The sequence below is a fragment of the Bacillus rossius genome, chromosome 11 (assembly GCF_032445375.1).
Source record: "Bacillus rossius redtenbacheri isolate Brsri chromosome 11, Brsri_v3, whole genome shotgun sequence".
Taxonomy (NCBI): domain Eukaryota; kingdom Metazoa; phylum Arthropoda; class Insecta; order Phasmatodea; family Bacillidae; genus Bacillus; species Bacillus rossius.
This window is the reverse complement of record NC_086338.1, coordinates 58,333,270-58,346,543: the sequence shown is the minus strand read 5'-3', so window position 1 is coordinate 58,346,543 and position 13,274 is coordinate 58,333,270. Positions and strand designations below refer to the sequence as shown.

General features: G+C 38.6%; 1 protein-coding gene across 4 annotated transcripts in view; it reads right to left on the bottom strand.

Annotated features, from left to right (window-relative positions):
• Positions 1-13,274, bottom strand: part of LOC134537102 (cyclic AMP response element-binding protein A-like) — a 148,586-nt gene that overhangs the window by 73,476 nt on the left and 61,836 nt on the right. For 2 of the 4 annotated variants that reach the window (XM_063377385.1, XM_063377386.1), the window contains exon 2: positions 6,932-6,980. The exons of the other annotated variants lie outside the window; for them this stretch is intronic. In XM_063377385.1, coding sequence (XP_063233455.1) covers positions 6,932-6,946 — 15 coding nt within the window. In that variant the 5' untranslated portion in view covers positions 6,947-6,980. The remainder of the gene's footprint in view (positions 1-6,931; positions 6,981-13,274) is intronic. 4 annotated transcript variants of the gene reach the window in all.

Genomic DNA, 13,274 nt, shown 5'->3' with positions numbered 1-13,274 from the left:
ATTTATTTGCATTATAAATATTTGCATTATTATTAAATATAAATAAAGATCGCAGGCTTTTGCGGCCATTGTCTGGAGTTGTGGCCGCGTCGAAGGCGTATACCTGTTAACTTTCTTTGCATGCGAAGTTACACTGCAAACTTGAAAACTTGTTGCTGAATATGTCCATTAGATACTGAATGTGTCCATTAGTTACTGGAAATCCTCCTTACCATTCCGTTTTGAAAGGTAATATTAAAGCCACATTTTCGAATTTAAAAAAAAAATATATTATGTATAGTTAAGTTTAGTCATAATCTACATTAATTTTGATGAAATCATCAAATTCGTCAGTAGTGCCCAATTGTATCTGACTATAATAAGTATATAAGTATTTTAGTATAATAATTAAAAAATTGATTGCTTTTTCATTACACTACGTAATGACCAAGTGTTACGTATTCAATTCACGTGATGTCACGTAATACGTGTGTGTTATTATAAGCTTTTTGTATTGCACGCTCAGCGATGCACTTCAAGGTCAAACTCATCTCTCCCCTGGTTTCGTAACAGCCGCTGTATCCCAGCACTGCGCTGCACATCGATACTAGCTTCAAGTCGTCACGTACTCTTTGTCTTCCGCAACAGCCCGTCTGTCGCAACGCCATTAACAACTCCTCGCAATCAACAGAATGATTTTAAAGAGGAATCTTTTGACGTTATACTTCATTAGGCACGTATTAAAAAAAATGAGAGTGAATTTTCACGCTACGCGCGCAACATGCAACGAAATTTTCACAGAATGAGTTAAAGACTAAATTAATAAAGAGCTACATGGAAATCAAATTTATATATATACTTTTAAATCTATATTTTAGGGCTCTGACGCACTAGCAAAATCCTTTGAAATTGAAAGAAAAATTTAATAAATTACAATCTAAATAACATAATATCTAACGAAAAAAAAAAATCGTCTCTTAAAACCACCAAATTGTTAATTTAGAAACCATAATAGCAACCGAAATTTCACGTTTTTCGCATCTAAATTAACCTTTTTTATATCATATTTTAAGGTTTTTTCTACCTAAAAATAGTTTTAAAAGAATAAAACCAAACTTATTAAAATGGTACACATTCAGTACATATTCAGCAACAAGTTTCCAAGTTTGCGGTGTAGGTAAAATTCGAAGTAGGCCTACCTACCTATTTATTCTGGAAATATTTTGGAAGCTTCTATAAACTTGTAACCAGTGTAACTTCGAATGATTTACTAATATAACATGTAACCCATTTAAAATATTTAAATCTATTATCCTTCCATACTTCTGATATAATATCTTCTTTTCCGAAAGCTATTGGAACTTTAAAGTGAATTACTTATTTATGAACAGAATTGCTAATAAAATGTATATTTTATTTGTTAGAGTGTTCGTCTAAAATACCAAACATTTCTTCCATTTATGTAACTTATTTATCAACCACGTGTATTCTCATTATACTTGGTAAACCAACTGCACAGCAATACAAGAATGATCGTAGTACAAAACACACGTACTTGGATAACCAAGTGCCCAGGAGACCAACATGCCCTGCAGACAAAGTACGACGCACGAGATCCAACATCGCGGGGTCGCTAAGGGCGACACTGGCTCGCGCATCACACGCATCTTCGCCTCTACGCGCCAGGCGGCGCGTCCTCGTCAGCAACACGCGCCTCCGTGAGACTTTAAGCGCTGACCCTATCATTCTTATGACGTAATTTTAAAGATAAAGACTCCCTTAACACTTCCCTACTTGCAATACAAACGTCCTTGAAAACAACCTGTTTCAGCCTGTTTTAAAGTAACACGGTAGCTCGGCTTTTGGGTTGTAGCCGTGTCCTTGGCGAATAATTCACCGACGTTTCTGGTCGACATTGCAGTCGCCATCATCAGGGAGCAAGTTACCTACTACAATGGCCGTGAAAGACTGCGAAACATTTTTTTAAAGTACATGTTTTGAAAAAAATCTTTTTGAACTGTCGGGAAAGTACAGGTTTTTTTTAAAATTAAAATCATGGCATGATACTTGTCGAATATGAAACTTTTAACTTTTAGCTGTTGACACCCGGGGTTTTGCACAGCCCGGCCAGGCAGCGACCTCTCCAGGCGCTGGCGAGGTGAGGGGTGAGGGGTGAGGGGTGAGGGGTGAGGGGGTCCTTGAACAAGTTCGTGGTCCTCTCTCCTTGGGGCTCTGACGGCGCGGGCCTCCTGTCCGCGGAGGAATGCCTTCTCGCGCGACGCAGAGAGTGAGGAGGGAGGGAGGTGTCCTCTCCCCTCGGCCGCGGCAAGTGCCAAGGTCGGCGCACAGGTGACCGCTGGGTCGACGACCCCGGTCCGGCGACCACGACCCCTCCGTCACAACAAACACGCGAGGCCCCCGGAGCGGGTCTCCTCGCGCTCCGTCCCGAGGACCTCGCCAGCGGAGCCCGTCCGAACAAGCACCTCGACATCATTCAAGAAGGGGACTTCATGCGCGTAATGGGTAGAGACCGGAAAAATTCTCGGGTTCAATGATCTCCAGGATAGACTCCACTACACTCTACACACTCGGGGCAAATGCCACCTGTTCGTTGGCTGCTGACTTGTGAGTCGTCTCGACCGAGTGTCTGTGATTCGACACTTCTATGAGTGAGGGTCTCTGATTGGCCCTCGTTGCTCCAGATTAACAGTGAACCAGTGGTACAAGCAGCACTAATGTGTAATTATTTGAATTGTGGCATATCACGTAATGAATCCGCGAATTTTTCAGGTCTCTAGTCATGAGGCATTTTCAGCCGTTTTCGCTGCCGGATATGACGTAATCCAAAATGGCCGTCGTGAAACCCTGAATCTAAGCCTGAATTAAATGGCTGAATGACAGGTATAAGGATTTACAGGTCAAACCAGCACTATACAAAAGAGGAGAATAGACCCTCTTTTTTGGGGAGCTTGCAAAACTCACCCCCCCCCCTTCCCCTACATTTCCTTGGGAGCTTGTACCTCCAGATATTTTTCAGGGGGGGAAAGGGAAATTTTCCCTCGAAAAGGGGACATTTTGGTGCAAAATGAGGTGTTTGGAGGTGTTTTTGTCGCCGGAAGTGACGTAACACAAGATGGCCACTGCGGATCCCCGAATCCCCAGCCCCTGTCCCAGGACATACTATATGTATCTACTAATATAACAGGCGCCTCGAACAAGGACCTTACACCTTACACGACATTTTTGTTAAAAATTCAATTTCTTTTAAAATGGTCCAAATAAAAATTATTTCATATATATAAAAAACATTTGACAAAAAATTATATAATATATTAAGTGCATCTTTGCTATTTACCGATAATTTTAGCAGCAAGAAATTAAGTAAACACAAAAGAAGAATATATAAATTAAAAACTTAAAAGAAGCAAATATGCCAAAAAACGTTCGGGCATACAAACATATATTATATTCATAAAATACAATTATACCAATTTTTTAAAATTAAATTATAAACTTAAAAAATGTAAACATATTCAAAAAATAAAATAAAAATATTTTTGAAAGGGCATAAAGAAAAAAATTCGAAACATCATCTAAAGATTCCCATTGACGCAATTTTGGATTTCCAAAAAAAGTAAAATTTTCATTGTTTTTCGTTTAGAGCTATTCTGCTGGCTCTCAAAGCATATAAACATAAAAAGAAATTGGTTCACGAAGTTAATTCAATAATAATAATAATAATTTGATGAAATCAAATTCTCATCACATGCGCGTGAGGACAAAGCCACATTTATGGATTATTTCAAATTAAATACAACTCAGTTTGGTAGCATTCCCTTGAAATCAAATCCCAGGCATTGTTCCACATATCCTGCCGTCTATGTTCTTGCGTTTTATTCCATTTTTTTTATGTTGACAATTGCGTAGGCCTACTTCTTCAATGAACTTTTCCGTCGACATGATTTATTTAAAGCAAACTACTGGAAGAAATAAAACTTAAAAAAAAAAAAAAAAAAAAAGCGAACGCCGAGGTGCAGCTCAATTCCGCGCGAGAACAGATTCTTTTTGAAGTGAAAACTTGTATGAGAAGGTTTGGATAGGGAGTAAATTCATGTAAGTCGTCATCGACATGGTCCCACTATATCTGTTCCTATTGGTATAACTTTTTGCGATTTTAAATTCTAAGTATACGATTACTGTGTAGTAAAAAGCGAGTATAAAATATATTAATATTCTCATATAGATATATAGTTTGAATAACGAAGAAAACGGAGTCTTTGCAGCAATATAACCTAAAAATTAATTAAGAACATCATTATTTATTTTTTATACTTACAATTATTATGCAATGCGTATTTTATAGTAATTTAGGAGTTATTTTACTAACGTGATAAAACAAATTTGTTGTGTGATAATATTTTTTTCATAAAAATTGCAAAAACGTTTTCACATCTGTCGGCAGTCCTCATGACTGCTTTGAAATATTTTTTAATTTGTAACTACATGTGCGAAGTCAGTGGCGTTTAGAAAAACAGCCGAAAACCAAACATCCAACGACGACGCCAGGATCGCCAACACAGCGAACACAGAGAACAGCGAACACAGCGAACACAGCGAACACAGCGAACACAGCGCTCTGTGTGGCCAAAGCTTTAAGGCTCTTCTCACTCGCCATGTTGATTTTTATTTTTCATTAATCGCCATTACTTTATGAAAATATAACACGATACCTCTGTTGCAAGAGTTGCTCTGTTACTAGTATTTTCAACAGACAGGAGCGTACGCAGAATAACATTTCGGGCAAGTGAGGGGAAAAAATGGGGGGGGGGGGGTGGTTTGTTGTTATGGGGTAGTACCATGTTAAATAGAATTATTAGTTCATGAAAAAAAAGTGGAAACTATATAACTGTGTTTAAAAATTTTTATAATCAAATCTGAATATTATGTATTTTTGTTGAAATATGTATTCATCGTAATGAATATTGAAATATGTGTACAAACCGTTGATAAAGTGGAAACATTTTAGTCACGACGTGATAAAAATAAATCAGGGAAAATCAGGGCAATTATATAAAGTGAGAGTGTGGCAACCCTGTTCTTGTACGTTTCAAGCTTAATCACCTTGACTTTGAACCATATGAAACACTCCTAAAAGGCGAGGCAAGTAGTATTGATGCTCACATCACGTGAAGCTGTGTTTACATTTCAAGCCTCGTCAACGAAGTGGCTACACATGTCACTCTGGAGGACTGTCATTGTTACCAACGTCAGTTATTTCACACCACGGATGCTGCTGTTGCTTCATTTTCCGCCCGGAAAAAAATATATTTATTTTTATCGTGAACGACAAAAGAGCTTTCATCGTACCGTAGCGTGTGCAATGTGCTGTTTAGGGAAAGAAAGGGGAAAAAAAGGGGGGGTGTGAAGCTATAGCTCATCATTGTCCAGCTCGCAACCTTGCTTTAAATGGGAAATGTAATTATTTCGCAACAGCTGACAAGCTAGCAGACAACGCGTCACAGACAAAACAGTGTACTCAGATATTTTGTGTTCGAACCTGAGTAATACTGGCTGTATGGGGGAATGGTTAAAATATATTTACAGTCTACGCGACTTTTAACTATAGGGTTTCTGCTCACGGGGATATTATATAGCGTGGGCCAGAAGTCTTGCATACATAGTGAGGGCCAGACGTATTTCCTATATAGTGCGAGCCAGACGTCTTGCCTACATAGTACGGGCCAGACGTATTTCCTATATAGTGCGAGCCAGACGTCTTGCCTACATAGTACGGGCCAGACGTATTTCCTATATAGTGCGAGCCAGACGTCTTGCCTACATAGTACGGGCCAGACGTATTTCCTATATAGTGCGAGCCAGACGTCTTGCCTACATAGTACGGGCCAGACGTATTTCCTATATAGTGCGAGCCAGACGTCTTGCCTACATAGTACGGGCCAGACGTATTTCCAAGCGCGGCTTCCCCTTCCCCCGTTGAGTCCATATTATTAATTTTCGTAATTTTAGGGAATAATAATTTTTACTGGAATACTTAAACGTCTATGTTAAACTATTCTTTCGTTAAAAGTTGTGTGAAACAATTAAAGTTCAGTATTAGAGACATACCAATTTGTAAATATTCCGAGGCCAATCGCAAACTTATGTAATATTCTTTGCAACTGCGACATTTCCTTAGGCTCACTTGGCATGTTGATTTTTTTTTCTTCACATTATATTTTATATAGTTATAGTTGATTTTAGTAATTGTTTTTTAAGTGGTTTGCGGACAGTTTTCATCACAATAATTTTTTTTATTTTTTGTTTTTAGTGTTTTTAGGGGTGATAATTCGTTTCGGTAACGGCTCTAGGAACAAACATAAAAGAATATTTTTTCCGGACCTTTGTTCATTGTCATTTCTGCGTCCTATGCGTGTCCTGCGACGCAACAACGGTTTGTACTAAACTGTGCCTACGCACCTCTGGCGGCGGCCGAGTTTGAGGTCATCAAGGGGACGTGAATTGCGCCCGTGACCTTGACAGAGCTGCGAAGAGGAAAAGCTTGTTTGTATCGGAGTCGCTGGAGTCCCCTGGGCGATCATCCCGAAAACGGTCAGGGGCACAGAACAGCTGCGCGATCAGAAGAAAAACCACGATGGAAGCTCAACCCTTCCATTGTCCCAGACGATGATTCATTTCAGAATAACTGCAGGCCGTACAATTTGCCTGTATCCCGACACAGGTTAGACCTATAGTTCCGTATTGTTGGTAAAAATTAAAAGTGTTTTAACGACATCCATTACCAACGTTAACTTATACGTTATACCCCATAAAAAATTATAAACCACCAAGCTAATACCGTACAAAATTTACACAAACCTAATCAATGCTTTGACTCATAGAATAATTCAATACACGTAATTGTTGAATTTCAGTGTACTATGATAATACTCACGAAAACTGAGCTCATTTCGTTTCTCTGCTACTACGTAGAAATAACTCACCTGAAAAAAAGAAAAATTATTATCAGTTGAATTTTACGTTTAGATGCCACCATAAAAGGTGACCAAGACTAATACAATTCCCTATCACTATTATAAACAGTAAACATTTATCACAGTGAATAAACGAAAAGTACTAAACTGGTTATATATTAATCCAAACACCTTAAATTTTCGTGTTTTTTTTTAAAGTGAAACTTCTTTGTTGATGCAATAATTTTCGAGCGTTACTAAAATTTCGATCGCATGAGGGAATAGTTAGTACGTGGTGGGGGGAACCGGTAGCGAATGAGACGGCAGGGGAGAGGTAGAAATGACGCAGCATACTTGCACAACTTTTTGTTTGCACACTTGCAAACATGCACATTTACCTAATTGCATGCTTGTATACTTGCTTAAATAAATACGGGGATACTTGTATATTTGCGCATTTTCATACTTGCACATTTGTATACTTGCATACTGTACACTAGCACACTCGCATACTCGCATAATTTCACACAACACTTGCATACTTGCGCAACAGCATTACAGCTCTCGCATTCTTGCATTTTTTATCTGCGACCTCAGCCAAAGGGAATAAATTATGTTTCCTATTCCTAATAACATAATAAGAAAAAAGATTAGTTTGGTCTTTTTTTACTGTTGTGAATTTAAATGTACTAAGTTGATATTTGTTGAACTTGAATTCACACGATCATCTCGGTATACAAGAAATCATTTTCAAAAACTTGTAAAACAAATATAAAAAAACACTCTTGTACTATACACGTGACTGTTTTTATCCATCCTAGGTTCATTCTTCGTTGGGAATTTTTTAAATCTGCTGTAATTTTCATCAGAGTGTAGCAACAAAGCCAGAAACTGGTATTGTTTTGAGACTTTTTTTGTTTCTTTCCGCAATGAAGATGACTTCAAAACTCAGGTCGTAACCAAGGGCGCCCATACCCGGGGGCAGGGGGGGGCCGTGGCCCCCCCCTAGCTTTCAGGGAAGGAAAAAAAATATAGTGTAGTCAGGTGTTTTACTTTAAAGAAAATTATTTAAATTCGGTATTATGTAGAAGTGGTTCAACACGAAGATATTATTGTATATCGTTTTTTACATGTCTACTTCCTTTTTTTATGTTAGTTGAAGCATTAGTTTCTGCTGCTGCGATATAAGGTGTTGTGAACAGGGAGAAAACGCTGTTCAAGCGCAACGCCCGTGGCGAGTCATTCCCCTTCGTAATCCTGCCCAAGCTCACTCGATAACACAACGCAACAGATTTAGACAAGTCAGAGTTAGACGACGCGACAGTTGACATGTACTTGTAGACGGCAAAATGTTTTGCTACTTTTTCGTCATAATAATGTGTATTTTCACAAATAACATCTCAAAACAGAGATTTTTCAATAGTCTTTAGGTCTACAGTTTTATGCATCTGGTCTAGATTTAGTTTAGTGTATTCAGTCAGTAAAGATAACTTAAGTGTAAATAAATCAGTGAAAAGTGTAAAGATAAAAACCATTGTTATTATGTAGTGTTTCTTAGTTTTCCTCATTCGTCACATCCGCTCAGAATATTCACAATTTTTAAGGTAAGCTAACACCTTTAAAGTTACTCAAATAAGAATTATTGTTCAGAAAAGTCTACAACGTAAAATTTATGTTGGAATTTTGAATTTAGAGGAAAACCACTTTTTCCCCTTCAAAAGTGTTTAAAGGGATAAGGATTCCGCTACCTTCAGTAGACTCGGAAGCAATTTACACTGGAATCTCGATTTTACGTACGCTCACGGTCGCTTGGATTGCATTCGTAAAATCGTTATCTTCATAAAATTTTAAACACCCCACCCCGTGAAGATACATGTTATAATTTATTGAACGGAATATATATATAATATAAAATAGTAAAAACAATGACTGCCGTCTGCCCTCTACCCTCCCCTGCGTTCCCCTTATTTTTTTTAGCATTCCACAACTTGCCTCATTGCACGAGTGATATAAAAGTGACATCACAGCGACTAAACACAGTTGCACCACGCATTGCATCATGTTAACTTTTGTGTGGTGACAGTAGGTTGTCCGACATGCCTTTCTTGGATATCTTTCCTTTTCGTAAGACGCGTGCTACTAAAATAAATTTATATTTGAGTTTGCAAACTTGTCCACTCCTTGCCAGAGACGACTGAACACAGACGAGACTATCCAGGGTAGGGTTGATGAGCTGGAAGAATTCCCTGCCTTGCATTTTTATGGACTTCACCTTATCATATTTATCAGTTAATCTTTAACAGATCGGCTTGAAAAATATTAATGAACGCACTTTTAGTAACATAATCGAGGAGAACAAGCACACAGTTCAGTGTACACCTGTATTGTTTCATAAAAGTGATCATAGGTAGGGATTGGAAAAATTCGCGGTTTCAATGACCACTAGGATATACTCCACGATTCTCTATGTACTCGGGCAAATATCACCTGGCTATTGGCTACCGACTCGGGACACCTGTTTATTGCGATTATTATGATTCGATACTTCTTTTGTTGAGTGTTTGCCAGTAGTTGGAAAAGGGGGGTTCAAGCACAGGCGCAGGAGCCAGGAGCCGGCCGCCATCTTGGATGACGTCATTTTTGACCCAAAATTCCTCAAAATTCCTCAAAAATGACTCAAAATGACTCAAAATTTCCCGTTTTCGAGGGAAAAATTCCCGTTTCGAGGGAAAAAATTCCCGTTTCGAGGGAAAATTTCCCGTTTTATTCCGTAAAAATCCCAGTGGATAGAAAAGTCCTAAAAGTGGCTGAATCATCCCTAACGCAAGCCACTGTTAAGCCGCTATCAGGACTTGACCTTTGACCTTGCTAATCTATGCTAATCTATGCCAATCTATGCCAATCTACGCTAATCTATGCCAATCTATGCCAATCTATGCTAATCTATGCCAATCTATGCTAATCCGTATGCTAATCTATGCTAATCTGTATGCTAATCCATACTAATCTGTATGCCAATCCATGCTAATCCATCCGCCATTTTGTATTTCTAGAAATTTCCACAAACTTCGAATCGTGACGTCACCGTTGCACTTTGTGTCACGGACGCCATCTTGGATTTGAATTTTTTTTTTTTCGAACTTTGAAATTCGATGTAAACATCAACCACCATCTTGTTTTCGTCTGCTGGTGGCCGCCATATTGTTTTCGTCTGCTGGTGGCAGCCATCTTGTTTTCGTCTGCTGGTGGCCGCCATCTTGTTTTCGTCTGCTGGAGGCAGCCATCTTGTGAGAGTGCGCTCACGCCATGTTAGTTTAATTCTTACCCGCTAGAGTGCAGTAATCATTTATTATTACTGTGACACCCACCATCTTGTCATTTGGCCACCATCTTGAAAATCCATAATTATTTAGCTAGGAATTCGGGAAAGATTCCAAAATTTATTAAATAAATCACCCATTAATTTATTTATTGAATCGCTGGATTCCAGTCCTTTGTTCGATACCTGATCGATGCAATAATGTTTAATTTTATGTAAAATAATAATAATTTCAATAAACCATCTTCAACATTCTTAAAGAGACTTTAAAACCTCTACTACCATCATCCTATAAGCCATCAACACCACCATCTTGGAAAATTCGTAATTATATTGCTAGAGATTCGGGAAAAAGTTACAAATTCATTAAATAAATTTGCAAACAATAAAATGATTAATTAGGTCGACTCAGGCCCTTGACACGATTCGGAATGAAGATGGAAAAAAATAAACATAATATAATAGTGGCAGGTTCGAGAAAGAAAACAACACAAGTTCTTTCACAAAATAAACTTTATTACATAATTTCTACTTTACTACACGAACACTTGCGAAAGCCAGCAATCTTATAATCATTTAGGTCCGCAGCGGCGTGAAATGACTAATTCTTAGCTCCAATCGGCTTATACTAGAAAGAGTCCAGCCAGAACCTTTACAGACATAGTCCTCCTCTTCTTGACAGAGTTTCTGGATACCGTTTTTAACAGTATGCTTCACATCGTTAGAACTGTAAATTACTGCAGCCGATGTCTTGAATGCACACTTCTTCACTTCGTCTTCGAATGGATACGGCTTTCCATATATACAGTCCAACCACAAGTTGTATTTTAATGAACCGTTTGTTGCTACATCATCAGTAAGCTGATTGATTATGTTCTCTTTGATATCATCAAGAAAATTACAAATGTCTTTCGACTCACCTAACGTATTTGGATAATAGTAGTCTTTCAATGTCCCACGAAATGCAGACTGCGCCAAGTAGAACCCATTATCATTCACTTGTAATGAGCCGAACACAGTCTTAGGTTTATTTTCATGTTCAGACGTCATACCAATCGGTTGCTGCACATCGGTTTTCTTGCTTGTTCTCTTACGAGTCTCCAATCTAAAGCGAGGAGTCGAAGTTTCTACAGGTAGTTCTTCAGTAGACACACGGACTTTACCGTTGCATTTTTTCACATGTCGTCGCAAACTGTCAATACGTGTAAACCATTCATGACACCCATCACAGCGAAACTTTATACGAGATGGATTCTTCTTGCATTTACTCCGCTCATGTCTTCGTGCATCATGAGAAAATGCGAACGACATATCACAGTAGCTGCAAGGATACCGTGGTGATGAAGACGATCCTTTCAGACCCGAACCAGATGATGTTGTTGCAGCAGTTACACCATCTCCAGGCATACTCATATGAACATCAATACATCGTTGCTGCACCGAAACCTTTACTTTCTGCCGCACAGCAGGTCCTTTGCATGTCTTCATGTGCGTTTTCATATTATCTTGTCTTGCAAATTGCTTGTGACATTTCTCACAAACAAACATTTTACGATAAGGGTTCTTAGCGCATTCTCTCCTCTCGTGTCGTCGAGTATTGCTGCTGTTTGTGAAAATCTTGTCACAGTAACAGCACCGATGTTCGTTAGTCGGTGTTGAATCACCAGTCATTGAAGTTTCCATCGAGGGCGAAACGAAGTTCGACGAGTTTTCCTGCGTAGTCAGCACCAACGGCATTAAAGTCTCTCCTGCTGACGGTATCGCGACTGTTGAAATCTCCTCTTTTGATGACGTCGTCTTTGCCGACGGGATCTGCACCTTCTCCACCGTAGCTGACGTCAGGGTTCCCGTAGACGATGGTGCGTCGTCCATCAAGTTCGACGTTTTAGATGGTAAAGATGCCATCGAAGTCTCAAGAACAGGCAATTACACGACGTATGCACCAGTAGAATCAAACTAGGTGATCCTTACACCGACGACGTCAGTAACAAACTGAGCGACCTGCTGTCCAGGACTCGCTTATATACACGCACCGGTTGGAATAATACTCTAGTCAAATCAAGAACCAATTACTATAATACTCGAGTCAAAACACCATTGAAAGAAGAAGCGCACCAAAATAAGGTAACGCATTTGGAAACAAATTCATCAAATGAAATGAACACGCAATGCACGCACTTGCAGCTTTCATCTCAAGGTATCATTTAAATTTCATTCAAGCGAAGTATCAAGCCAATGTCACATCATATTATCATCCTATTGGTCATACTATCCTCAAAATATAACAGTCTTATAAATCACACCAGTTATAGAAGGACTTATAGTTTATAACACACATCATTTCAGCCATTGTTCTTTAACAAATTCGAATTTAAAAATGTAAAATGTAAGTACTTGTTAAGTTGAAGAACCAGGTACGTAAATATATTATATACTTTATGGACACTGTAGGCACAAAAACCATGAAAGTACATATGTAAGAATGATATTTAATAAAACTAATATTAGCTCTATACCCACACGACTATGTGTTGACTGCTGTGTCTAGGGTGTTGACCTCAATTTATACCGCTAGGACCTCCCTCCAGTCCAGTCACGTGTACCGTTGCTTCCGCTGTTGTCCCCCGCCTTGCTGGCGGCCTCCAATATTCGAACGAGGTGATCAACCATCCAAACCCTAAACATGTTCGCATTGTGTCTTGAGATCGGACCTGGACATCCAAGTTACATAGAGTATAATATACTCTGAAATACATAATAAAGAGAAAATTGATATAAATAACATTATACTTTGCTTAATAGTTCCAGAAGTAATGAACGCACTGCTTGACCAGTGACAGGTGTAACTAAATATTAAATATATTTTATTTTCCATTACCTTTCGTGGAATTTATTAATCATTCACTCTACGAAAAACAACTCAAGACAATATACCTGACCATAGAATTAAAATACAGTACCGCTATGCCTTACATGAAAGTCTAATTATTCGATAATCTGAATAA